The sequence below is a fragment of the Dasypus novemcinctus genome, chromosome 21 (assembly GCF_030445035.2).
Source record: "Dasypus novemcinctus isolate mDasNov1 chromosome 21, mDasNov1.1.hap2, whole genome shotgun sequence".
NCBI classification, from domain to species: domain Eukaryota; kingdom Metazoa; phylum Chordata; class Mammalia; order Cingulata; family Dasypodidae; genus Dasypus; species Dasypus novemcinctus.
Window position 1 is genome coordinate 56,409,487 of NC_080693.1, and position 27,649 is coordinate 56,437,135.

At 44.6% G+C, this 27,649-nt stretch overlaps 2 protein-coding genes across 4 annotated transcripts; one reads left to right on the forward strand and one right to left on the reverse strand.

The window, feature by feature from the left end:
* The first annotated feature begins 624 nt into the window (after positions 1 to 624).
* SNF8 (SNF8 subunit of ESCRT-II) lies at positions 625 to 10,226 on the forward strand. 3 transcript variants are annotated; one of them, XM_071210613.1, is made up of 8 exons: positions 625 to 900; positions 1,118 to 1,168; positions 2,546 to 2,684; positions 4,574 to 4,678; positions 5,461 to 5,533; positions 7,948 to 8,089; positions 8,920 to 8,994; positions 10,014 to 10,226. In XM_071210613.1, exons 3-8 carry the CDS (start codon positions 2,546 to 2,548, stop codon positions 10,149 to 10,151), a joined length of 672 nt encoding a protein of 223 aa, XP_071066714.1. In that variant the 5' UTR covers positions 625 to 900; positions 1,118 to 1,168; the 3' UTR covers positions 10,152 to 10,226. The 3 variants fall into 3 exon arrangements, with proteins under 3 accessions (XP_071066714.1, XP_004455439.1, XP_058140013.1); XM_004455382.4 differs by having other exon boundaries at positions 628 to 775; XM_058284030.2 differs by lacking the exon at positions 4,574 to 4,678 and having other exon boundaries at positions 628 to 775.
* Positions 8,212 to 24,504, reverse strand: UBE2Z (ubiquitin conjugating enzyme E2 Z). Its single transcript, XM_058284029.2, has 7 exons — positions 24,077 to 24,504; positions 22,038 to 22,110; positions 19,912 to 20,099; positions 17,246 to 17,357; positions 15,627 to 15,739; positions 14,932 to 15,022; positions 8,212 to 13,556 (listed from the first exon to the last, which is right to left on the reverse strand). Exons 1-7 carry the CDS (start codon positions 24,397 to 24,399, stop codon positions 13,386 to 13,388), a joined length of 1,071 nt encoding a protein of 356 aa, XP_058140012.1. The 5' UTR covers positions 24,400 to 24,504; the 3' UTR covers positions 8,212 to 13,385.
* Between the last annotated feature and the right edge of the window lie 3,145 nt (positions 24,505 to 27,649).

Consider the following 27,649-nt stretch of genomic DNA (forward strand, 5'->3'; position numbering starts at 1 on the left):
AGGCATTGCACTAAATACTATAAATTTTCTCACCTAATACAACAACTTCATAATGTAGGTAGGAATATTCTATTTTACAACTATGGAAAGTGAAACATTGAGATTGAGGAATTGCCTAAAAACCACTGAATCATAAATAAGTGGAAAGGCTATCAAGCCACGCAGTCTCACTCCAGGGTCCAAGTTCTTAACCTTAAGGCTCCTGCAAATCAGAATCTCTGCAGGTGATTCCCACAGATAAGATCCGTTAGGTGGGACCCCTGGTGCCCCACATAGCGCCGAGTGTTAATAAATGATCAGTGAGCATTTGTTGACCTCCAGCCTGAGGTAAGACCCCTCTGCGGCGCTGAAGAAGTCGCTGGGAAACAAGAGGGCCCGGGGCGCCCACGTGGGTGGAATGCCTCGGACAGTACAAAGGCGACTGGGGATAAGCGTCCGCTCCCGCCTGCTAGAACCCGCACCGCGCCCTCCCCCTGCTTGGCTTCGGCGGTAGTGGGGAGGGTGGGAGGAGGAGAGGGAACTCGATCTTTGGCGAAAGGCGGAGCCTCTAGGCCCTGGGCAGCGGGAGACCCTCGCCTGGCGGCAGGAAGTCGGCGCATTGTTTCCGGCGCGCGGAGATGACGCGAGACCGGTACTTCCGCATTGGGGAGCTGGCGGCGGATCCCGGGTCGCCGAAACCCGGGGTCCGGATAGTGGGGCGGCCCGCGGGTCCAGGGCGGGGATGCACCGCCGCGGGGTGGGAGCCGGCGCCATCGCCAAAAAGAAGCTTGCCGAGGTGAGGGAGAGGAAGGCCCACCCCCTCCCCGGCGAGACACTGAATTTTGTACCCTGAAACCGCCTTTCAATAGAACCTAAGACAGGCATCTTGGGCCCCGGAGAATTGAGTTTCTCCTGCTCCCGGTGGGTTGGAGTGTTAGCATCCCCAGACCCAATCCGCCCTTTACCCCACCTGTCCAGATTTGGCTCGAGAGAGTCATCTACCCCCTCACCCAGTCCTTCTCTCTAAAAATAACCATTTAAAAGACGCCCTCGTTTTTTCAGACTTTGGTTTTCGCAGTACAAGTGGGAGGCATAAGCGCCCACTCACTCAACTCATGTTCATCTCTTTCTCTCACAGGCCAAGTATAAGGAGCGAGGGACTGTCTTGGCAGAGGACCAGCTGGCCCAGGTGAGTCGATTGGAAGGCTCCAGGTTGGAAGGGAGACCTGATAAGGTCTGAACAGCGCACCTTTGATGTAAACTAGATTGTTTGGATTGAACTAAAAACGAAGTGTTTGGCAAATCCTGCATTCTAGGTGGCTGAGATCTTTTAGGTAAATTGCTAATAATAGTAGCTAACATCTGTGAATGATAACATGCCTGTAATATCCCAGGCACATGTCTGTTAACTTTACGTACACTATCTTGGTCAATCCTTGCAACAATCCCATAATGAAGTTTAGTGCTGAGGGCACTGAGGTGTTAAGTGTTATCTAAAAGTTAGAAAAGTAGTAAGTGGGTAGAACTGTTTGGTTTAGACATCTCAGAATAAAATGAAAATATAGCCTAACCTATGGAACCTACCACCACCATACCAGTAGGGTGTGTGAGTGACAGAGGTGTAGCTCCTGCACACAATTTCCTTTTCTTAACACTTTCCTTTTCTGCATATCCTCTGAGTGTACTCAATTATGACTGATGAAAAAGAGGAGGAATCAATTAAGTAGGGAAATGGACCTTTGAACTGAGGACAAGAGTAGACACAGGCTATCCTCTTCAAAAGCACCCATTCATAGATAAAATAACTTGTAGGAATCAGTTGAAAATGGTATTTATAAGAATATGAAGATTTCTAATAGTTTTATGTGGGAAATGAGAAGGGGATGTTAGGTCAGGAGTAGTTACTTTTAGTGGGGTAGAAGATAAGCTTTGTTAACTAGGGAAAGAGAATGAATAATATGAATATAATGCCTAGAAAATTCCCAAATCATTTGTACTTGACTTTGAAGTGCAATGTGGTAGATCCATAAACACACCTCAGGAATTCTTCACCTGGATTAGACCCCCAAGGAGGGCCATAACGCAAAGGTTAAACAACCACTGCACTCCTCTAATTCACACCAGGCTTCATGTTTCTCCAATTTGGCCTTACTGTCAGTGGCTGAAGATTTCCCATTGTGTGAACACTGCATTCCCTGATTTCTAAGACAATGGATAATTAGGTGCACCTTCAATTTAATAACAGTTTTTCTGGGAAAGAGCAAAAAAGCACCACATTAGATATGCACATGGATTGTTAGATGCACCCAGATTTTAGAACAGGAACACAAGAAGAAACAATGTGTATTTTAGAACTGAGAAAAAACACAGTACAACATCTCATTTCTGCTGACAACAACTGTGGAGGGAAGACAGGGATAAAAAGAAAGGGAAAAGTAAATACCATAATGGAGACGCCTGAAGGAGACACCTGAGCCTTTGCCCTGCCACTGGGCCAGGAACCTATTGTTGGTACCTACTTATCAGCCGGCTGGGCTACCTCAAACTCACTCTCTCCATCCTACAGATGTCAAAGCAGTTGGATATGTTCAAGACCAACCTGGAGGAATTTGCCAGCAAGCACAAACAGGAGATCCGGAAGAATCCCGAGTTCCGAGTACAGTTCCAGGACATGTGTGCCACCATTGGGGTGGATCCCTTGGCCTGTAAGGAGTTGCCTGTAGGGGTCCATTTTTCTCATAGAGTTCCTAAGGGACTGAAGTTCACCTAATTGTCATCATTATTTGGGTATCATTTGTAGAAGGGCCTGCAGGGAGATTCAGAGGATGTTTTAAGGAGTATCCAGAAGGATGGCTATGATCCCTATCCTCAGTCAGTGTTCAGTCTATTGGAGGAAGAGGGAGACATCAGTGTGCAGGCTGAGGAGCCAGTGTATGTGATCTTCCCTTGAACGATCTGTAGTAGATTTTTTTTTTTTTCCAAAAAGTTGTAGGTTTATAGGAAAATCACGTATAAAATACAGAGTAGTCCATGTTTTACATTAGGGTTCACTGTTCATGTTGTGTAGTCAGTCCTGTTTAAAAAATATATATATATTTTCTAGTGATATATATACAACCTAAAATTTCCCCTTTTCACCACATTCAAATATTTAATCTTTTTTTTTTCCCCTATCTGGTTGCGTAATCGTCTTTTTGGTGTGTTGCTTTGCTGGTGCGCTGTACGCAGGTCTGGAATGCCTTTTTTCTTTTTTTTACCAGAGGTCCTGGAGATCGAACCCAGGTCCTCCATATGGTAAATGGGAGCTCAATTGCTTGAGCCACAGTCACTTCTCTCAAATATATAATTCAGTGCCTTTAATTATGTTCACAATGTTATGCTACCATCACTACCATTTATTACCAAAACTTTGCCATCAATCCAACTAGAAACTGTACAATTTATTTTTTTAAAGATGTATTTATTTATTTATTATATATCTCCCCCACCCCACATTGTCAGCTGTCCGTGTCCATTCACTGTGTGTTTTTCTGTGTCTGCAAGTATTCTCATCAGGCAACACTGGGGATCTGTGTCTCTCTTTGCTGCATCATTTTGCTCTGTCAGCTCTCCGTGTGTGGGGCACCACTCCTGGGTGGGCTGCGGTTTTGTGCGGGGTGGCTCTCCTTGCACAGGGGCCACTCCATGCATGTGGGGCACCCTTATGCGGGGGCATCCCTACATAGGCCGGCACTCCTTGCGCGCATCAGCACTGCACATGGGCCAGCTCACCACACGAGCCAGGAGGTCCTCGGTATCGAACCCTTGGACCTCCTATATGGTAGGCGGATACTCTATCCGTTGAGCCATATCTGCTTCCCAGAAACTTTGTACAATTTAAACATTAATTTCCCATTCCTTACCCTACCCCGGCCGCTGTCTACAATAGACTTTTCATGGTTTTTTTTTTTTTTTTGCTTTATTAAAAAATATTTTCATGAAAGTAGCATGTGATCATATAGTCCATCAACAAAGAGCTATATAAAGGAAGAAGTAGCAATCTCCTGACCTTGTCCTGTAATTCAGAGATAAGTACTGTTTACAATGTAAATCTTTATAAACACCTTCCTGATATTTATAATTTTTTTTTTAACATATATGGGATTATACTATAATTATTGCTCTATAACCTGCCATTTTCATTCAGTAGAATATGTCTTTGGTGGGTTTTTGAAAGCCAAGTCTACATATTCTCACCCTTAGCCTTGTCTATACAATATGGCCCGTTATATTTCACTGTATGCTTAGGGAAGGAAAAAATAATTTTTTTGGTACCCTGAGTCAGAATTAGGAAGGAATATTGACAGTAGTCATGCAGTATGATCTCAACCAAATAGAAATGCTTTAGATTGCCCACCCTTTGGAGATGTCTGAGCCTGTTTGTTATCAGGGGTTACCAAGAGTCGTTTAGAGGAGCTTGAGTACTAGATGGGGCAGAAGGACTTAGGTGGTTAGTCAGGGACTTCCTACAGAATAGATGTTTTAATCCAGCTTTGAAAGGAAAGAAGAGATGTAAGATTAGGAATAACCTAGTTTTGGTTTTTCTGTCTTTCAGCTGGAAAAGGATTTTGGTCTGAGATGCTGGGCGTAGGGGATTTCTATTATGAGCTGGGTGTCCAGATTATTGAAGTATGCCTGGCCCTCAAGCACCGGAATGGAGGTGAGGGTGGCTGGGTCCTGGGACTAGGCTTTGGACTTCTGAGAGGGAGAATACCTTGAATGATCGTCTTTTCCATCCTCTAGTCTACAGGCCTGAGAGGTCTTGAGAAGCTGGGTATTGACATCTTAGTTCTTTCAGGTAGTTGAATCCATGGCAGATCTTCGTAGCCAAGGGTAAATGGAATTACCTAAATGATTGTTTCTATTCTTCAAAGGTCTTTGCTCAGGAAGGTCCAGACCCAGTCATTACAGATAATAAGGAAGTAGGAATTAGGCCTTTTCTGCTGATAGGCCATGTGTCTTGAGTTGTTGTTTTCTCAGTAGTTACTGTAGTTCTGCCTTGTCTCTAAGGTATGGTGATGCCAACTGAGTCTTTATATTCCCCAAAATAGGACCTTAAAAACAATAAGTCAGTGGTGCTATACTTCTTAATAAGCACATTGAATGGTCTGTGTTCAAAATGAGAGAAAAAGGTAAACCTATAACCAGTTACAAATCACAGCCTTGATATTAAGAGAACATTTACTTTTTTCAAAGATGCTGCTGCCTTTGTTTTCAGATTTTTATAGGTCTCACTCTGACTCTTGAGGGTCCTAATGAGGTCTTAGAACCTTTTTCTCGTGTGGCTAGTAAATTTCTAAGAGAAGTATAAGGAATTTTAGTAATGAGAATCTTGTTTGCTATTTGTAGGCTACTAGAAAGTAATGACTATCCATTTTATATAAGTGGTTGTAGCCATATAGGTAATCTCTTCATCTGTTTTTTGTCTCCCCTCTCAAATAGGTCTTATAACACTGGAGGAGCTACATCAACAGGTGTTAAAAGGAAGGGGCAAGTTCGCCCAGGATGTCAGCCAGTAGGTTTTGCCTTCCAACCCCTCAGAGGGTAGAAAGAAGTCTTTAACAATCAGATGGAATTCTTTTCTCCCTACTTCTCTCATATGTCTGGGCTAGCTAAGAAATCATTTTTATTACTCTTTATAATCAGAAAAAGTATATTTTCAGTTTAGAAAACCTTGAAATATACAGAGAGGTATAAAGAAGAAAACAAAACCTTACGTTATTAAGTGAGAGATTACAGCTGTAAACATTTCGGTATATTTCCTTCTAAGCATTTTTTTCATGTATAAATATATATTATTTTTAAAACATAATTGGGGATGTTTCTACTTTTTGTTTTTTAGTGTTTACTGGGAAACAAGCCCAAACTCACAAGACAGCTGCAAAAACAGTCTATACCCCATACAGAGGACTCTACTCCCCAGACACACACACACCCGGGTCCACCAACCTCAGCACCCTGCCTGCCTTCCTTGCCACATCATTCTACCCAACCATCCACCCTTCTACTTCCAAACACCTGAGAGCAGGCTGCACACACTGGTACTTCCCGAACACACAGCACCTCCAGATACAGCCCTCACAAACCAGGACACCCACCTATGCAGCCATCCTAAATGCAGCCATCCATGGCAAGGAATTCAGTGTTTATACAAAGTTCCCCCTTGTCCTCCAACCCTTTCCCATGTCCCAACAAGTTCCCTTGAGTCTCCTCCATTGCTAGAGCTCATCTGGTGTCATGCATTACGATTTTTTTTTTTTGAATAATGCATTGCATTTTAATCATCATTATCCTTTTTTTTTTTCAGTCATGATAACAAACATACAACACAAATCTTCCCTCTAAGCACATCATTCTGTGGGATTAAGCACATTCACAATGTTCCAGCGCACCCGACCATCCACTACCAGAACCTTCTCCCCCAGCCCAAACAGAAACCCACACCCGTCCTACATCAAATCCTTATTGCCTCTGCTCCGCTGACAGCCTGCATGCTCGCTTTCTCCTGTCTCCATGAGTCCACACATTCTTCAGTGTTTTTCTTTGTGGGTTATCATTGGGCTTAAATTTAACATCCTAAATCTACAACAGTCCCACTTTGATACCAGCTTAACTTCAACAACATATATAAACTGTTCTTATACCCTTCTGCCTCCTACCTTCATGCAGTTCTTATCACAAATTATATATACATTATGAGTACAAAATCACTGACCTATCATTACACTGCATGTATTTGCCTTCTGGATCCTGCAGGAAGCAAAAAATGGAGCTACAAATAAAAAATGTAATAGTATGGACATTTATATCCACCATCATCATCATTGCTGGAGAGCTTTTCATGTGGCCTCAGTCAGTTGTATAGTATTCTTTCCTGTTAACCTGCAGAACTCCCCCTAGGCTTTCCTATAGGGCTGATTTAGTGGTGATGAAATCCCTCAGCTTTTGTTTATCTAGAAATGTCTTAATCCTGCTTTTATTTTTGAGAGACAGTTTTGCCAGATACAGAATTATTGGTTGGCAGAGATATATATACTTTTGAGATTATATCAGGTGAAGGAGACTAGAATAAGCACCAAGACAGGCTGTGAAGGGAGTGGGGGCAGATGATGGGGTGTAACTTAACCTGGTTCAGCAGCCTGTGTGGAACCCCAGTTTGAGAAAACATGAAGGGCTGCTTTATAAGTAGGTCCCAAGAAGCCAGTCTAGTGTAATATCCTGGAGACCTGCAGTATTAAAAATAAAGTGATAACATTGAAGATGAATTCTCATGAAGAGAGGGAGAATTAGTACATTTGAAATAGATTTTAATTTGCCATTCTAGGGGGTTGAAAAAAGCATTTGTCTGCCTAAAAGTTCCCTGTCCAGGTTAGGCGATACATTCTTGGGCTTTGGTATAGGTTATAAACTTTCAGTGAGGGCTAGCTATGTAGTCTACAATGTTTCGTGAGTTTTCTTTTCCTTAATTTTAGTCGGTTGTCAACTAAGAACTCTGGACTTTATTTAAAATTCCAGCTTTCTAGCCTCTGGAAAAATCAGAAAATGTTGCAGTAATGGCCTGAATTTCCAAATGATAGTTGGCTGATCCCTCTAGCATTCTCTGATTTGCCATAGTTTCTGCTACTCTGTCTTACATTCACCTCTCATCCACATTTCCTGGTGAGTTCCTGTACAGGCATATTTTTTGACCGCTGACTGGGTGTTGGAATGGTTTGCTGAGTGGAGAGCCTGAATCCTCCCTATTCCATCACCCTCAAATGTCCAAGCACCATTTTGTTCTCTTTAACCCTGCCTTTTTAATGATGTAGTTGAGTGTTATACAGCCTTTTGAGTCTTCTGTCAGGGTATCCTGACCAGGGAAGAGCTGAAATGGCATTGTTGCTAGGTGTGGTCTGGCAGAAGTCTTTAAGCAACTCTTCCTCACCTCAGAGACGACCTGATCAGGGCCATCAAGAAACTAAAGGCACTTGGCACTGGCTTCGGCATCATCCCTGTGGGCGGCACTTACCTCATTCAGTCTGTTCCAGCTGAGCTCAATATGGATCACACGGTGGTGCTGCAGCTGGCAGAGGTACTGGTGTGCTGAGAGTGAGTGCATGCAGTCCTGGATGGGATTCTGGAACAGCTCTGTCCTCCCCATTGTTCAGGTCTTTTGCTGAGCCTGTCTCATGGATGAACTACTCAGACCTGTGCTTATTTTGCAGACATTTATTGAGCAGCTATAGTGCAGAGCACTGGGCTAGGCTCTGGGGCATATAAGGATGGATAAGATAAACTTCCTACTCTCAAGGAGCTTACATTCTAGTGGGGTAGACAGACATGCAGGCAACTAACTATATTTTATCGGGTAGAAGACATCTTAAACAACGAGTCTTCAAAACAAGTTTTGAATCTAATTTGCCATACCCCTGCTTTCTAGTATGCCTTAAGCTTATACCACCTTCCCCTAATCCTCATCATGTATTCAGGGAAGGCATGTTCAGTTTTCTTAATTCTGTTAATGTGGAACTAAACCAAATAAGGAAGGGGTTTTTCTTTATCGGGGTATAAGTAGGGTGGGACAGGGCAAGGGCTGGGTATTTAAATACTTCATATCATTGTTTATGGTTATCACCATTCCTTCCTGTCAGTTAAATCATTCTTGAGCTGAGTCTTCCTTGAGGAGGTCTAACTTAATATTTTAGTACTTCAGACCCCACTTCTTAAGACTGGACCCACCAGCCTACCTCTGTCGCCCTGAAAGTCACTTTTCTTTCAAAGCTGGGACCTCTAAATACTCTCTTCCTGTGCTCTTAGGTTTCGTTCATGGGCACTTCCTCCTGTCCATGGCCCTGGGCAGGTGCTGCATTCTGAGGGAAAGTATACTCTAACCGACTCAATCCCTACTCCTCTTTCCTTCAGAAAAATGGCTTCGTGACTGTCAGTGAAATCAAAACCAGTCTGAAATGGGAGACAGAGCGAGCACGCCAAGTGCTGGTATGTGACTTTGGAAGGGCCCAGAAAAGATGGGTCCCAGGTGGGAGGAGGAAGTGGATGGATAGATACCACAGGGACAGGAGCTTCAGTCTCAGTGTGATGGCTTCTTGCACCACACCAGAAATGACTCCAGCATTTCTCTGAAGCTGGCACTGAGAAGGGAGAACTCACGTAAACAGGTTTCTAACCCAGGCATGTATGCAAAACCAGGCTACCATTGCCACTTGGGAATCTGTGTCCCTGGCATCTCTCCAAGGCATGTGAACCTGGAGTTGCTGGTCAGATTGTTAAAAAATTTGTACTGGAAGTAACACTGTTAGTATAGAGTGAAGTATTAATTATAATTACAAATCTGTAATTACACATTATCATTGAATATTATGTAGGGTAGTTTTATATACAGATCTCATGGTACTATAATGAAAGACTGATGAAGAGAGAGCAGCATGAGAATGGAGGAACCTTGGCTTTTAGTTCGTTCATGTATAGCCAATTCAACTCTCTAGATTTTTTATTTCATTTGTAAAATGGGGGTAAACATGAATATCAGCCAGTGATATTGGGCAGACTCAACCCATCCCAAGGATATCTTCAGCTGTAGAAACCCTGAGCCCATTCTAATACTAATATGGTCCTGCCATTATCTTCTCTAAAATGATTTCGCCACATCTGCCAGCTACCCAGTAAGGTCAAATCAAAGATAGCTAGAATGGTAATTTCCACTTTGCTTCATGGAAAACTGAGTCAGCGATTTGCTCAAGAACATACAGCAATTGTTTCTGTAGCCCTGTGGCCTTTCCATTACATCCCACTGTATGTTGTCTTTGCCCCATCCTCACGTTTGGCATTTTGCTTACCTCAGGCAAAGACCAGACCAAATCAATTCCAGTGGTTGTGTACTCCTGTGAATGCACTCATGTAGATTTCATTTGAAAACTTCACTGAAGCCAAAATGAGCTTGAAGTTTGCTGTCTTCCCTATTTTGCATGTGGAAACTTTCCCTCACCTTTCTCCTCCAGGAACACCTGCTGAAGGAGGGGCTGGCCTGGCTGGACTTGCAGGCCCCAGGGGAGGCCCACTACTGGCTGCCAGCTCTCTTCACTGACCTCTACTCCCAGGAGATTACAGCTGAGGAGGCTAGAGAAGCCCTCCCCTGACTGGAGCATAGAAGGGGAAGAGGGTATAGAAGCAGAAAGGAAGAGGGAGGAGCTATTGGTGAATAAAACCTGAAGGATTTTGTTTAAAAAAAAAAAAAAAAACAGGAAAGTTCCAAGTCTTTTCTTTCTTCCCCCAAAACTCTTCACACATATATTTTTTTAAAAGTGCCTTCACATTGCATCTTTCCTGGAGAACACATTTATCCAGTATGGGTAACTTGAGTCCCAATAAATAGCTGGAGAAAACACATATAAAGTGACTTGCCCAGGTAATCCACAAGTTCACAGAAGAGCTGAGCCTAGAATGAAGGCCTTGTCTCCTGGCTAATCTAGTCTCTCTGGAGCAGCGGAACATGAATTACAACCTCTAATTCAAGTCTCACCTTATAAAATGCTCCATATCTCAAACTCACAGATGCTAATGGACTAGTAAATAACAGTCTCCTTCCCACTTTTATGGAGTCTATGGGTTGTTATGACAGACTCAGCTGAATGTGAAGGGAAGTTAGCTAGACTGGACAAAAGAAAACAATGGAATTTAAGGGACATCAACCTAGTAAACAATTTACTTTTTATTCAAATTCCGTACTTTCCCTTCCATATTATCAGGTCCCTCCCGCTATCCTTAGTGGTGGGAAAGATAATCTCTTCCTGACATCTATCGGTGCTAGGCTTTTTGTACTTCTCATTTAATCCTCACAAAGTAAAAAAAAAAAAAACTAAACAGGTGAGGAATCTAAGTAACTTACTAGAGGTCACCCACTTAAGCAGAATAAAAGCTAGAGCTTAGGGCTATTCACTTGAGAGCCTATGTTTCCCTCTATCAGTCCTTTGTACAGCACAGGCTAGTGGGACATTTTGTGGTCTTTTCACATGTGGTTAGGGAGAAAAAAAGCTGCTGCACCAGAAACTAAGAACCTCTTCTAGGAAGTTGGAAAGGTGATGAGCTAGGAGCCCAGTGTCCAACACCGTCTTAACGGCATAAATGCTAAATCCCTAAAGGATTGGTTTAGTATCAGAAAATTAAAATCCATGGTTTCTATCCTTATTAAGGCACCTTTCCTTAGCCTGTTTCTACCATTACCTGCCCTCCCAGGGAAGGCTCACTCCCCAAAGCTTCAGCAAAGATATGTATTTGGAGGTGACAGAGACAGCATTCTTCTCAGTGACTGCCTTTAAAAAAACAAAAAACCTTCATTCCCAGTTGGTAGAAAACTTGTCACCAGTAGTCCTGCTTCCTCCCACATTATGTAAACCAAATGTTCAGCTTCTGGACAGTTCACTTAGCACTTTCTCTCTGACAGTTTCAGTCCCAGGTAAGCGATGCGGTTGTTAAAATGACTCCTGTTTCCTTTACACAAACCCTCCCACACCCATAGGCGCTTCCTTCTGCCAAAACAAACTTTATTGCACCAAAAAGAAAAAAAAAAAACTTCATTTATGTACAGTCAGATATAAAGACATCTCTTTGACTCCTGTGCATATATTTCCTTAACTCAAGATTAGGGCGTAAAAGTCAGGCCAGTATGCCAGACGTGCTCTGCCCATGGCAGGGCCAAGGAGAGGATTGTCACTTGAAAGTGGGAACACTTAAATGGATGACAGACAACACTGGACCTAAGGACCAAGGGCATTCTTTTAGGCCCTGGACTAGCTCTGGGAATGGAAGAGGGAAATTGGAAGCAGGATGCCTTTTTGGGTCTCCATGTGAATGGACCCATCCTTCAGGTGTCAGAGATAAACTTCCATTCCCTAAGCCACTCCCTGTCCAGTTTCTCTGCTTCCTGCCTTCCCAAGTAGGACATTCTCCTTTGAGCCCCTCCTTCCCCCAGATTCCCCAGGGGAGCCCCATGATCCACAAGGCAGAGACCTTCATAGCAGCGGGCAGGGCAGTTATCCTCTCCTTTACAGGTAGCGGGATACTGAGAGGTTCTGCATCACAGGCATCACTGATACCCCGCTGGGAGCCATAACACAATAAGAATCTGGAAAGTACTGGGGAGAACACGTCAAAAAGGGGAAGGATGGATTCCCTGGATGCCCAGTATTACAGGGCACCTAAAGCACATTTTCTGAGCCAACCAGCTAAAGGATCACTGCAGCTAAATACAGATAGAGAAGCGACACAGTCAGGCAAACAGCCATCAGAGCCAGCAACCCATCAGAGCAGCTGGGAGAAGAGGGGGGAGGAAAGGGGAGCAGTCTCTAGAGCCTAGCCCCAACTCCCTTCTGCCATTGGCTACCCTTGCTCCCCAAAAGTCCCTGGGGTTTGGGGTCAGGAGGAGGGCCTACAGGCTGGGATGATAACACACAAGGACAGCCAACAAAATACAATAGGAGTAGCATCAGTCTTCCCCTGTGCCCCACCCCCAAGAGAAATATCCTCATTGTGGCTAGTATTTAGGAAATCTGTAAGAGACTATTCTATGTAGTGGCTCTAATCCCATATACACAGCAGCTGCTTGTATTGGGAACCTTTCAAATCAGTGATTGTGGGAACAAATAGTATTTTCAGTTTCTTATGGTGCCTGGGTAGGCTTTACCAAGAGTTTGGTTCAGTCCCAGTCACATTTACCTCCCGTCTTAAACCAAGAAAAGGGTGAAGAGCTGGGGGGTGGGGAAGAAAGGTGCTTAGGTGCTAGGTAAAGCTTACTGATCAGCAGCCTAGACTCCACCACTGTTCCTTCTCTTTGGTCTGCCTAGAACAGTGACTATAAATTACGAAAAACAAAATTATGCTGGCCTGTGGGAAATGATGGGGGAAAGAGGCAGGGAGGAAAGAGCATTGGGAAGCCCAGCTTCAAGACTGAAGACAAACCACCACCCAGACTGCTTAAATGTCACAGACAGCCCCTTCCCCAAGCTCCCTTCCAGATATCCTCCAAAACCATGTGGGCACACTCCCCGTCTCCCACCTGTCCCTAAGGAGCTGGCCCTGTGGAGGTGTGTTGGTTGTTTTGTTTGCCAAAGGCCCTTACCCTAGGTGCTCCTGTATAGCTACCTTGGCCCCCTGATATGGGATGAACATGGCCCCAGATGCTTGAGAGCCAAGGAGGTCAGATCTGGAACAGCCCCCCACTCCCACACCCTGGGATCCGAGCTCGCTTGGTTCTTGCCATCGTGCGGGATGATGTCACATCTGGAGGGATACACAGTGCCTCTCCATCCCTGGGGTGGGGGGAAGGGACTTTGCTGGGACTCTTGAGTTGGGGGGATGGGAAAGGGGAGCAGGGTCTAAACCCTCAGGCTCCCGTGTAGGTCTGTCTCTGTCCCAGAAGAGCTGCTATCAGAGTCCATTTCGGCGTTCTCATTATGGAGCCTCTCGAGCACTTTCTGACGAATTAGTCCCAGACGCATCAAGAGGGACTGGTAATCAAAGTGGCCCCGCTTCTCTCCAAAAGGGTCCTGTGGGGAAAGGAGACAAGGGGATGGGAGATTCAAGTCCAGGTAGCTTATCCTAGAGATAGCAGCTTGGGTCCATGTGAAAAGCACACTCTTGTAAACCATGGGAACAGAGGAGAGCAGAGCACAGAGTTCCTCATAGCAGACACCATTATCTTTGTGTTCAAGAATATTACAGCACAGATGTTGGCTACCTCAAATAGGTCCCCATATGTAGAAAGGGGAAGTGGTAAAGGTGAGGTAGGCAGGGAAGAGAAATTCAAGACCAGGACTGTAATCATTGAGTGTGCGTATTTTCAACTAACCTCATAAAAATCATACAAGGGAAAAATTATTCTCCATTCCCTATATCCAGAAAGGGTAATTTGCAGATCGGTCTAGCACTCAGGAGTTCTGACCTCCAGATAAGCACCTGCATCCTGCCCAGGAACCCTGCAGCACTCCCCTGTCCAGGTCTCTGAGGACTGTTCTAGGCCCCCTTCCATTGATCCTAGTCCTTGTCATTCTAGGTCAGAGATCTCTAAACATTTCACAGAAAGGGGTGAACCATCCCCTGAACCCCCAAAATAATCATGGTTGGGGTGGAGGGTACAAAAAAGAGAGGAGGTTTAGAATAAATAGATTTGGAATAGATTAGCAGTTATATGCAGCTGGGGAAGGATAAAGGGATTGAGAGGTGATTGCTAAGGGGTAGAGGGTTTTTCTATTTGGGGTAATGAACATGCTCTAAAACTGACTGTCGTGATGAATGCATGACTTTGTGACTATACTAAAGGCCACTGATTATACACTTTGGATGGATTGTATGGTATGGGAATATATCTCAATAAAATTGTTGTTTTTTTTTTTGTCTATTTATTTGAAGTGCTGCATAGGGAATACAGAAGCACAATATGGCCAGGATCCAAACAAGTAATCTTCTTTTCCTGTAGTCACAAAAAGGTACGTGGTTTTACCACCTTTGGAAAAGGAGTCTTTCAACATTATGACACTGCATATCCATTGTTGCCCTAAGCCTTTTTCTCTACGAGCACCTTCTGGGCTAGGGATAGAAAGATTTCATCAATTTCAATAAATGACTCTTCTATCCCTAAGATTCTGAGTGGTATGAATGTTTTTGGTTTGAGAAGACTATTGACCAAGAAGGGAAGGATTACTAGCCTAGAAAGATTTTACTCATTAGGGCACCTACTTTATGTGAATAACTTTGAACCAATTCTGTATCAACATTTGGCAAGCCAGTCTCCTCTCTGGGCAATTCCTCAAAAGACACATTTTAGCTCTGACATTCTATGAAAGATGCATTCTATGTCACCTTGGTGGAATAATTTTACATGGTCTGATATGGAGTCCCTGGAATTAGTAGCAGGGGTATTACCTGCATGGTCTGGCCTTGAAGGTGCAGACGATCTTTGCAGGCCACCTCATAGAAGTCATAATACTCCAGGAAGGATTTCTCCATCACCCCCCTGGGAAACAAGCAGAGAAGTGTAAGTTAGGAACTTGGGGGAAAGGGGTCACCCCTTCACCACCTATCCTTGATGCCAACCTAAGCAGACCTCCCAAGCCCAGATTTGGTTTCCCATAAAGATCTTTAAATGAAGAAAGTAACAGCTGATTGCCCATGATCTCCCTTATACCTTAGGGGTTGTAAAATGAGAGTGGCTGTAATACTCATCAACTCCTCCCAACACCAACTTAGGACCTGCTCCATCTCATTTGTTTTCCACAGACAATCCCTAACCCCAAACCTTGCTCAGCATTCTCCTAGGAAGTTTTATTAACTGACTTTGTTCATTCAGCTTTCTTTAATACTGAGAAATGAATTTATTATGAAGTCCTCTATACCTAATTTGGCTGTAGAGGAGTTAAGTATCTTTACTATATGCAGGCCCTCATGACACTGGAGGCTCTCTGTATGCATGGAGTATGTCTTTTCTACAAGTTTGGGCACTCTCAAAGGACAGAGATGCCACCTGGTGTCCAACATTGGACTTTGCCCCAGTGGTCCACAAAGGTGCAAGCCAGCTAAATCTCCAAAGGGAATGCCAAATGGACCTTTGTGATACATACCGGAGGGGTTCAGGACAGGGACACTTTCCTTCCATCATGTCACAGACCGCCACTCTGATGGTCTCATGTCGGATACATTCATTGTAGTTTTTGCTGTCTCCTGGATGTCTTTCCTGTGATGTGACAGACACCATAGTATCCCAGTACAAAATTTAGGTAAAAGAGAAAGTCAATGGGAAAGGATTTCAGATTGATATGGGGTTGTGATCCAGGAGCCAGGTACTTGAACCAAGTAGAGAATACCTTTTCCACTGCATGGCAGAACCATGAAGAGTAAAACCTTTACTTCTGAGACTATTCTTTTTCTCTTTCTCTCTCACACACACACATACCATCCACACATATATCAATACTCATTCTTCTGTTACAGGTCACCTGACCTATAACCAGCAAACTAGATCAAATTTTTATGAACCTGAAATGAAAGAAACCTTAACAATGAATTAGGGAATCAGATGTGGCTCAAACAATTGGGCCATATCACACATACACACATGGGAGGTATGTGGGTTGGTTCCCAGTGCCTCCTAAAGAGGACAGCAAGTTGGAGCCATGGGCAGGCACGGTGGGCTGATGCGGAAAGATGACACAGCAAGAAACACAAGAGGAAAAACATAACAAGAGACACAACAAAGCAGGGAACAGAGGTGGCTTAAGCAATTGGGCACCTCCCTCCCACAATGGAGGTCCTGGGTTTGGTCCCTGGTGCCTCCTAAAGAAACAAAGACGACGAACAGACATAGCAAGTGCAAACAACAAGGGGGGTGGGAGATATATAGATAAAATAAATCTTTTAAAAAAAAAAAAGGAATGAATTAGCCTGTTTTAATCACATAGGTTATCTTTTGGGAATGTCATGGAAACTTTTTTCTGAGTTCCTGAGCAATTCAAAGAAGGCACACTGAAAAACAAGCATTCTGGCTTTGGAATTATAGTCCTCAGCACATCCTGGATCCTACCCTTATCTGTGCACCCTTGTGAAAGACACTTAACCTTTCTGTGCCAATTTCCTCATTTGAAAGTGGGGATATTATTATTCACCTCACAGAGTTAGTATGAAGATTACATGAGAAATTACATATAAAACACTTGGCATTGTGTGGCACACAGCATACCTTTAGAAAATGAGTTTCTTCTGCTATCTCTTCAGCAGAATTGACTAGGATATTCTTGCCTTGGAGCCTTTTGGCTCGGCAGGTAACAGTATTTCATAACCCCAGAAGGGCTGCTGTCACCAGGAAGTACCTTAGGGGGATGCTGGAGAATGGAGGTGTACAGAAGGACCCAATGGCTGCAGGAGCTCCCAAAGCATGCTCAGAATTAATTCTCAAATGACTCCAGTGACCTCTACACTGGATTAATCCAAGTCATATGGAAATAGCTCAACAGTGTTATTGTAACTCGCATTAAAAAATTTTTTTTTCATTATTAAAGAGCACAAATGCCAGCTCTCTCTTTTTTTTCTCCTACAGTGAGACAAGTATAATCCATGGGGCTACAGAACAATTTCATGCATCCACCCAGGGCAAAAATCAGTAACAAAACTCTCAAGCAGTTTTCTGAGCTCTTAAGACTCAATATTCCATCCATGCCCCAGAGCTGGGCCCACCTGACCTTACCTGTTCAAAGCCAGGCTCATTGTGATAGGGGTTCTCAGTCATCAGGGACTGAATGGAGATGAGCACAGAAGAGATGCTTTGGGCTGGGCTCCAGGCAGGGCCAGTCCACGTACTGCAAAACACATCAGAAAGACGGGAAGACATTAGGCTGAGAAACATGGAAAAGGCCACTTCAGAAACACCAGTGCAAAAGTTCGTGGGGCCCTGGCAGCACCACCATATGTGACTCAATGTTTCTCTTTCACTATTTTTACTCTGGAATTTCCCAGCTTTGGTCTCACCCTCGTTCACCAGAAATCAGTCAATTGCCTAATCCTCATATCCAGAAGTGGGACAAAGGAAAAGAGGGTAAAGCAAGCAAGGTAACTTTGAAGGGCTTTTCTTTTGGGATAGAAAAGAAATAGTAACTGGGGAAGATTATGATAAGCAAAATGGAAGAAATAAGAAATCTAAACTTTAACCTCTGTGGACCTTCAAGAGCTCACCTATTTATTTATGGGTAATGATGGAGTGAGGAGAGAAAAAGAGTTGAGCATAGAGGCGCACGGTGACTGAAGACCTAAGATTTAGAGGCCACATGGTGGGGTCCTAGTTCTAGCCAGGACCCCAAGGAGTGTCAAATTCTCTCATGACTACAGAGCTCTGCCAAAGGACAGGAAGCACAGAAGGGGAGTTCCAGACTGTGGAAGGTCTGAAAACAATAGGTGGAAAACATCTTGAACATGAAGAGAAACACCAAAATTACTCTTCTCTTTCATAAACCTGATCAAGTATAATGGGGAGGGCTGGGTAGCCTGGACATTAAAGCCATTCATTTTGGCTTAGCTAACTGAAGAGAAGGCATCAACATAATCTCAACATAATCTGAGCCAGGCCAGCCTTGTTCAAGTTAATCGACCACTTCCTTTTCCCTGTGGTACTGGAAGAAAGCCCAAGTAAGTGAGACATAATAGTAACTTCTTCCAAGCTTACTCTGAGGTAACTCTCACCCTGCTCTTGTCTTAGCTCTGCTCCCCCAGGAACTTAAGACCTCACTTTCTCTAAGGCTTCATATATTTGGGGATTCAAAGCAAAAGGGTAAGCTCTCACTAAATTTCTTTTGCCAGTAAGCCAGCCCCAAATTTTTTTCTAAGTAGGGAGGGAAGGAAAGAGGCTGATAAAACACTAATATATTCAACTAAGAAAATGTAGGAATTTCCCAGTTTGCTTCATGTCAAATTTTCAATTTCATGGTAGCTTCTCATTTTCCACCCAATACACTTCTGGCTACCTTTCTCAACTGTCCTACTTCCCCTGTTCCCACTGTTAGCTGGTGTCTGCTCAAAATATTTTTAAAAATATTTTTTAGGTACCAGGCCAGGGACTGACCCCAGGACCTCATATATGGGAAGCTGGCACTCAAACACTAAGGCAATCAGCTCCCCTGAGTTGGCTTTTCCATTTGTTCACTTGTTGTTTTTTAAGGAGGCACTGGAACCTGAACGTGGGGCTTGCCATGTGGGAAGCAGGCACTCAAATCACTTGAGCCACATCCGCTTCCTCAAATATTTTGGCTTAACAAGGGAAAACCTACCAAAAACACCTTCATAAACCAACTGCATATAGAAGCAATGACTAAATTTTCTTACTACTGTGGATTATATATAGCACTGTCCTCCCAGCACAGACCATCATGTGCCTTAACAAGATGAAGGACTCTCAGGACACCCTTTTTTTAAAAGGACTTCCCTCATGGCCACAATCACAGCTGAAAATATCCCTGGGTTAAAGACTTCTGAAAAAATGGGTATCTCCAGTTTCTTTCAGTTGCCTTTTCCTCACACAAACTGGAAATGTGCTGGATGAGAAGAAAGCCATTATCACCAGTTTGGGCAACTGTCTCAACTTCTACCTGCACATGTTCTCTACCCCAGGAAAATTCAGACTGCACCAAAGAGACATACCCAGAATATGCTAGTCATTCCCATTCTAAATTTTTAACCCCCAAAGGCAATTAAGAGATTGGAATGGAGGGAACTTCATGAAGCAAAATCACAGAAGCACCCAGACACAAGATGCACTCAAAACTTGTTTCATATCCAATGTGATTTCCAATCTCAGACATTTTTCATTTGATTGTTAAAATATCATCATCACAATCACCACCACCACCACCTCCAAAGCCACAAATTGAGAGACTCAAAAGAAGACACCCACAATCTAGAGTGGCACAAATCCGCAGCCTTTCTCAACCTGTTCCGGAGAGAATTAAGCCCTAATGCCCTAAGGGAGTGGTTCTCAAGCTTGCAGTGTACACCAGAATCACCTGGAGGGCTTATAAAACCAGATTGCAGGGCCCCACCCCCACAGTTTCTGATATAGTAGGTCTACAGTGGGGCCCCAGGATCTGCACTTCTGCCATTTCCCAAATGGTGCTGATACTGCTGATCAGAAACCAACCTTGGAGAACCACTTTGCTAAGGCATCCCTTGCATGTAATAAGCTAACTTCTCTCCTTTGCACCTAGAATGATAATAGTTGTGTACCATCCTGGGGAGAATTGAGAAAAGTCACTCCAATCATTTTCTGTGTTCTGTGGTTCAGATAAGGAACCCTGGTTGATAAAGGCTGGCCTAGAATAATTATTTGCTAACAACCAACTTGGCCACTTAGAAGTCTCCTCTTACCCTAGAATACTCAAGCAGACTTTCCCATTGCGGTAGAAGTTGGGGTTAAACCTCACTGTGTTATTGCCCGTTGTCATCAGTTTGACCCGAGGTGGGTGGATGGGATAGTCGGGCGGACACCGAAACACGAACAGGAAGAAACCCCCTTCATAAGGAGTGTCAAATGGGCCTGTGATCAATGCATGAATCTGCAAAATAAAACCCCATCTCAAAATTGTGAGGTGATGTCCCACCCCAACCCCTCCTAGCTTCAACTTGCTCCCCACGCCAAAAGCAGGGCCTTTACAGTCTGGTATCCATATCCCATATCCTCACCATGCAGAATTAATGCCCTGTCCTCACCCATACTAGTAAGTATGCTTATGTTTGGAATTTTAATAAATTCCTTTACAGTGGAGTGGCATCTTACTCAGTAGTTATATTCTGAAATTAGAGCCCAAGCGAAAATTGAATCTTGTCAAAATCACCCTTGAGTATCTCTTAAAACTCCCCTAAAGCATATTTATTGTACAGACCTTCCTGTATAATGGTATGTATAACCAGCTAGAACACCAACATGCAAAAGATAGTATACACATATAGAGCAGAATTCTAGTGTTTCTAATTTTAAGAAATTAATGCATATATTTACAGAATGCACCTCTGAATTTACCTAGGTTATACATGCATATGATGCAACTCCATCCTCCATTTCTGTGGCACAAAGGGGAGGGAGGTAAGATGAATGGAAAAGAGGGAAAGTATTGGAGGGCACAGCACCAGAGCCAGTAAAGTACAGAGCTGAGGGTTGTGATGGATGCCTAGGGTGTCTGCTTCCTCCCCAGAGGATCAAATCTACTGTGGAGGAGTCTAAGGATGTGGCTCAGGCAGCATACAGCTTTGTGTCAAAGATACAAAGTAAAATGAGGAAAGCTCAGGGTCCACTCAGAGCCATTAGACCATTCCCAGAATTTCCCCCCCAAACTGTTGGTTAAGGGGAAGAAAAGAAAAAAAGCAGTAGGCCTTAAAACAGAACACTAAATTTTCTTCCTCTAGCTGTAATTAGTGAACAAGACTTCCCTTCTGAAGGGAGAAAAACCTAAACTGAATCAGTCATATTTCTTCTTATCCTAAGGCTCCTTGACCTAAGTCTGGTGCAAACTTGACCTGCATGAGGAAAAAGAACATTGGGGTTGAATGCCCCAGTCTATAGTCCCTATCTTGCCCTGGAGATGCTCTAGATTATATTCTAGCCCTCAGTCATTTAGAATAGCAATTTCAGCTGATTTCAACATGGCATCAGTTCTGGGACCGGCATATTAACACCAGTACTTTAACTGAGGACAAGATGTCCCGAGAAAAACATTTCCAACCACATAAAAAGAAAAAAAAAAAGTCAACTTAAGGGAATTCTATTCAAAACAACTAAAACATACCAACAATACAAAACCTGAAATTTTACTATAAGGAATTTGAAACTATATGGAGTTTTCATATAAACAATACTAGATTTAGGAAATGTGATTTTTTTTCAGGTTTAAGTACAAATTCACTTCTGAGGATAGAGCACACAATGACAAGGGAAGCTTAGGTATTTATACCTGAAGAATTGAGCATTACATCCTAAGCTTTCTCTATGTGGACAAAGAGGTCTTTGGAGTGGAAGGGATATTCAAAAGCAACCAGTACGGACAGGAGCCTAAACAAGGCCTTTTAACTATAAACACTATTCAGCCAAGCTTGGCCGCACACCCAACCTTCCCTGCCCGATTTATAGCACTATATTAAAAGATCAAGGGTGGGAAGTGGGAGAAAAGCTGAATAGGGTACCCATATAGTTTTTGACCCCAAAGCAAACACTTCTAAGAGTAAGTGCCACATCAATAATTAAGGGAGGGGACAACAGGTGTCAACTGGGATCTTCCAGGCCAGCAAGTACCTATGGGAATTCTAAGAAAAGACACTTGGGGTCTTGTTCAAGGCTCTGCTCCATTTCACTGTGTGACCTCAGGCAAGCCACGTACCCTCCGGGGTCTTGATTTCTTCATCTATACAATCAGAAAGGTGTGCTGAATAATGTCTTTTGGGCTCTTTCAACTTTATGGGCCCAATTCCCAATAATCCCCAGTGCCCACCAAATTACATACCTTAGTCATGTCAACGGTATCAGGTACAACGAACATTCCTGGAGGAGGCTCCTTATAAATGGACATGATATCCCTGTATAACACCAAAGAGGAGGTGGGGGAGGGAGTGAGGGAGGGGAGAAAAAGGGGGAATCCCTTGAGCAGAACCGTTGTTATCACCTTAATGAGGCCAGGGTTCGAGAAAGTGGTGCTTGGTACCACAAATGTTTGCACTGTCTTGTTGGCTGAGAAATCTCGTCTCAGCTGAGTATTTGTCAGGCAGGCAGAGAGCAAATTATTATCAAAGGGGCATTGTTCCTCAGGAGCGTAGGGAGAAGGAGAAAAAAAAGCAGAGATCCCAATGGCATCAGATGTCACCCTGGAAAAGCCACCCCATTTACTCACTTCCTCCCACATGGCAACTCATTCACTCCCCACCTCCAGGTTCCCAGGTACTATAGCTGAATGCTAATGAACAATTTTTTTTTAGGAGCTGGAAAGGCATAATCAACTTCACTAAGAGACTAACCCCATAAGCCACACAGTGGACCCTGGATGGAAAGGGGATTATATGAAGGAAGCCAGCGGGAAGCAAGGCTGGAATGGTCATCCTCTTGCCCAGAAACTAGATTTATCTTCAACCTGGGGATAGGGAAGTCTTTGAAATTGGTGAGAATCTCACAACTGGAAGATGACTACTAGAGAAGTAAAACATTTCCAGGTCCAGCCTCACAAACTGGAATCCGCATCTGTTGAGAGCAAGGGTCTAAAAGACATTCTAGGTGAGAAAAAGACTAAAGACTTGCTAGGGTGGGTAAGGACATAAGAAGTGCAAATAGGTGACAGAAGAGAGGAAAAAAGAACTAGCCAACCTCAAAAGTGTGTGAGGATATTAAGACTAAAATGGCTCAAGGAGTATGAGAGTTGAGAAGGAGTGTGGAGTTTTTCTCTTAAGTTAGAGGTAGGAATCTGGGCAGAGTTGGCACCCTCTGTCAGGCACTCCTCCAGGTACTTCAAACACATTGTACAGCTTAATTTTTGTTACAACCTTGAAAGGTAGGCAAAGAGACATCTGGAGGGACTCAGAATGTGGGGGGTGATAATACCTAGATGAAGATAATTACAGTGGGGGCACACGGAGGGGAAAGAGTCTGGTCACCAGGAAAACAGGTGTCAGGATTAATAGCAACTAATAAGTATCACCCTTTCCCTATGCAATAGGTACTATGCTAAGTGCTTTGTAAAATTTATCTATTAAATGATCTAAAACCAGTCATCCCAGAAATAAGAAGTACAGAGAGGACATAGGTCTTTGTTCCTATATTAGAATTGGGCATTTGCTTCAGAAAAATAAACCAAATGATGCAGAGGAAAAAAAAAATACAGGAAAAAATGTCCTGAGTGGGATATTACAAGCCAGAAACTGGGGGAAAGGGGGGGGGTGCTAAGTCTCTGAAACAGATGTGAGAGTGGACAGCTTTGGGGTACTGTAAAAAGGGTTCAAGGGACGACTGCTGGTATGTGAAGAAGGTGAGGAGGTGGTGGATAAAAAGACTGACTTGGGTCCGAGGCCGGTAAAACAAGCTTTGGGTGTAGGTGTATTACAAACAGGGCTCAGAAGGATACCTGGGGGGAGACAGATGGGTGAGGCCTCTGGGCAGCATCTAGCAAGACTAGAGTGGGAAAGGTGGGTAGAGGGACGGCGTGAAGCGGGCGTTACTCAAGCGCGAAAGGGTATGGTTTCGGGCGGGAGACACAGCGGGGAGGGTGTCCGGAATGGAAACGGAGGGCTCATGGGAGGTTGCTGAGGGGCGGGGTCGGACCTAGCCAAGCGAGGGGGGGGGGGGGGTTTGGTGCGCGTGGGGCTGGCGGGGCGGGGAAAGAGGGGGCTTAAATCCCGAAGCTCGGGCCTGCCAAGACCGGGGCCTTCAAGCTGGGCCACCGCGAGGGAAGCTCGGAGGCTGCGGGGGAAGAAGGGAAGTTGTAGTGGGAAAGGGTGGGGGGCGGGGAAGGTCGAGCCCCCGGAGCTCGGGGCTAGAGGAGGAAAAACCCCGGCTCACCGCTTGATCCGGAGTAGACACTGCGGCGCGGTTCGTTCGCCGTCCCAATCGGAGCTGAGCGTGGGGTCCCAGTGGCTAAGCAGCGCGGCCCCGTGGGCAGCGGCAGAGGGCGGGAGCCCGGGCAGCGGAGCCAGGCCGCTCCCGGGTCCCCCGGCCCCGCCCGCTGCCGCCGCCGCCGCCCACACATCCGGTAGGAAAGGCGGCCCAAACCCGCCGCCGCTCCCGCTAACGCCAACAACACCAGCAACTCCGCTTGCCCCGGGGCCCGCCGCCCCGGCGCCCGCCGTCGCCGTCGCCGCCTCCTCAGTCGGACTCTCCGCCATCGCTGCTTCGCTTCCGGGACTGCACAGCAGCACCTCCGCCGACCAGAGCGGCCGCTGCTCCCTCCAGCTACCACACCACCGAGAGCCGGGCCAGAGTGTCCCCACCCTCCGCTTCCACAGCCCGGGCTGCGTTGGCGGCGCTGGCTCCGCCCACCCCCGCCTCGACCAGCGAGAGACTCTCTGCAAGAGTGTCCACCCATAGTCCTCCAGGGCGGAAGGGGCTAGGAGCTGACCCGCCGAACGTGGGTTCTGGGTCCGCCTTGCGCCCGCGCTTTGCGGATAGAGGTTCCGAGGCGTGTCAGTCAGGACGCTTGGGTGCAGTTGAAAGCCCAATTCCACGTACTCTTCTATTTTCAGGTGTTAAACGGGTAGGAGAATGTATTAAAGGTAGGGGGACGTGTTCGTGGAGTGGAACTGGGGATTCAGCTTACTTGCCGGGAGCCCCAGGATGGATGAAGTTCTGTCGGAAAGGTTCCTCCCTGCACCCTTACCCGCCCCCTGCCTGCAACGGGACGAAGAGGAAGGAAGGAATCAGAGCCTGCTAATGAAAAACCACTTCATTTTAGAGTTTATTCAACATACTTTTATTATTAAGGGCTTACTAAATGCCAGGCACTGTTGCTAACATTGCCATAGGGATAATAAAACAGATCTGGAGCGGCTTGGTAAAAACTAGTGATGGCACAGAGAAGAAAAACCAGGCCTCCTGACTCAGTACTTAGTTCAGATCAGTACTTTTTCTCCTACAAACCCTTGAATATACAGGAATCAAGGGGCCGTGAGTGTAAATACTGAGAGAATTCCTCAGGACTTCCGTGAGGTATATAAGGTTAAAATTTCTTATGGACTACGAGGGTGCCTTCCAAAAATTTTTTTCCCTTTTTCTGGAGAATACAGGCCAATAATCTTAACTCAAAGCCCTTGGGGCCAGATGTGTTTCAGACTTGAAAGTGACCCCCTCAGCAGGGCCTGGGACAGCACCAGATGCCAAACATTGATATCACTGCAGTAAATGTCTATTTGTGCTAATTTGAATACTTTATGAATATTCATGATGAGCTGGAAGAATAGCTTCACTTTGGATCACATTTTGCCGCCATATTCGTTTAAAAAAGAAGTCCAGTTTTCAGAGCTTTGTGAATTTCCAGTAAGGGACTGTGAACGTGAATAATAATGGCCAACATTTATTAAGGACTAAAAAACTTTTTTTAGGTAACATTTTAATGTGTGTGCTTAATATGTGCCAGGCACAATACCTACTTTATCTTCTTTATTACTTTCAGCAATCCTATGAAGTACTATTATTAGTCCATTCTGACAGATGGAAAAACAGAAGCCTACAGAGGTTCAGTCACTTCCATGGGGTCACACTGCTAGCGAGCGGCAGAAAGGGGATTGTGAGCCAATCTGTCTTATTCCAGAGAACAAGTTTTAACTGCCATGTGATATTGTCACTGCTCCATCTCTCAAATTGTACCTTGTATTAATTAGTTTTTTGGTACCTGTTGCCCCCACCCCACCCTTTCATCACACATACTCTTGGAGCTGAAGACCATGTCTTATCTGTGAATCCAGCACAGGGTATGGCATAGTTTAGGCACTCATCATGAAGTGAAATAAAACTTTCTTTACACAGATTTCATGCATATACTTTTAAACATTGTACTATGCATCTATTGTCTATTCAAGCTATGTATCTTGCTCATTTTTTAAGGAATTCAAGAATTTTGCTTGGATGTTATTTATTTAGTTAGGTGATCAAAGGTCAACTTGTCAGGCCTCACCCAAATAACACTACTCCAGAGCTCCTCTAGATTGAAGAAGCCCAAAAGATGGTCTGTGAGGTGAGAGGATGTGGATTCCCCAGTGCAGCTTCTCACTACTGGACGCTTGTTTTCAAGTGCAAGGTCTAGTAGTGATGAGGCAATGAAGAGAAAACATTTACCTTAGATTCAGGAGGTTCAAGCCTCTAATCTACATCACAATCAGCTTCTCTGAGCCTAGTACTGCATCCATAGAATAGTGAGAATTCCTACTTCTCAAGGTTTTTCTGAGTATTAAGTGTGACATTTCCAAAAGTGTTTGGTAAAATGGCAAGCATTGTACAAATAATGGGTGCTTCATTTGCCCATGTACTTTCTCTCCCCCAGTCCTTTGCTCACGATGTTTTCTCTACCTGGAGTTCTCTTTCCCTCTACTAAACCAGGGGAAATCCTAACTGTCTAACGTCACTGAGCCTCTGATCATCAGCAAACTGGGGAAATAACAGTAGCTACTTAGTAGATATAATGTGATAATGAATGTGCACCAAGCCTGGCTAGAGTAAATGCTCAGTAATAATTAAGTCTTATTATTCTTACTCATCCTTCAAGGCTGGCTGGAATATTACTTTCTCTGCCAAGGCAGAGAAATACTTCCAGGCATATTATTATTATTAATTAGTCATTTTAATGACTCCCTCTTCTGGTTCTTGTGGTTGGCTATTCATATCTTTATGACAGCACATACTACTTTTATTTTAGTGGCTTGGTTACTCATCTGTCCAGCCACTAGGAAAGACCTCCTCCAGGATAGGGAAGTGTGGGGCACCTGTCCTTGCAACTCTAGGACTTGACATTCAGTGGGTGCTACATAAATGGTGAATAGAATGGCAATGAGGACATGGTAGTCAGTGGCCCTTCCTCTGGTCTTGGATCTTCAGGATTTTGTCTCCTCCTCCTCCTCAGAGATGCCTATATTCCTTCCTAAGGCTTGAACTAAGCTTGCACAAAGAATCTGCAGGTCAAAGCCTGAAGGGCTGCAGGGAATGGGAGCCACTTAAAGATCAGCTCACCACCTCCCACGGGAACTCTAGCCTTCTAGCTGGGGTACGGAAGGGGCCAGGGAGAGGCCAGCAGAACTTTATGAGCCACTGTTTAGTCCAGTGGTTTCAAGGCAGCACCCAGCTACTTCTCACTGTCAACTTGGCCAGAGGGCAAGAGTGTGCCTTCTGGAGTCACTCCCATGTCCTGTAAGGATAAGTGACACAACCAAGCTGCTTTCCTCCAAGAACCTGTATCCAAGCCTCTCCCATTCCTCCCCTAGCTCTGGACTGCCCTGTGTTGGGGTGGACAGGGTGCAACAAAGTCTGGTAGTACCTTGCTCATGGCTAGTGCCCTCCTTCAAGGTCAGGGGCTAGCAAATGTCCTAGAGTTCAGGTCACTTCTGAGCCCTAAATCCTCTCCAAAAAGATACTCCATGAAGATTCTTC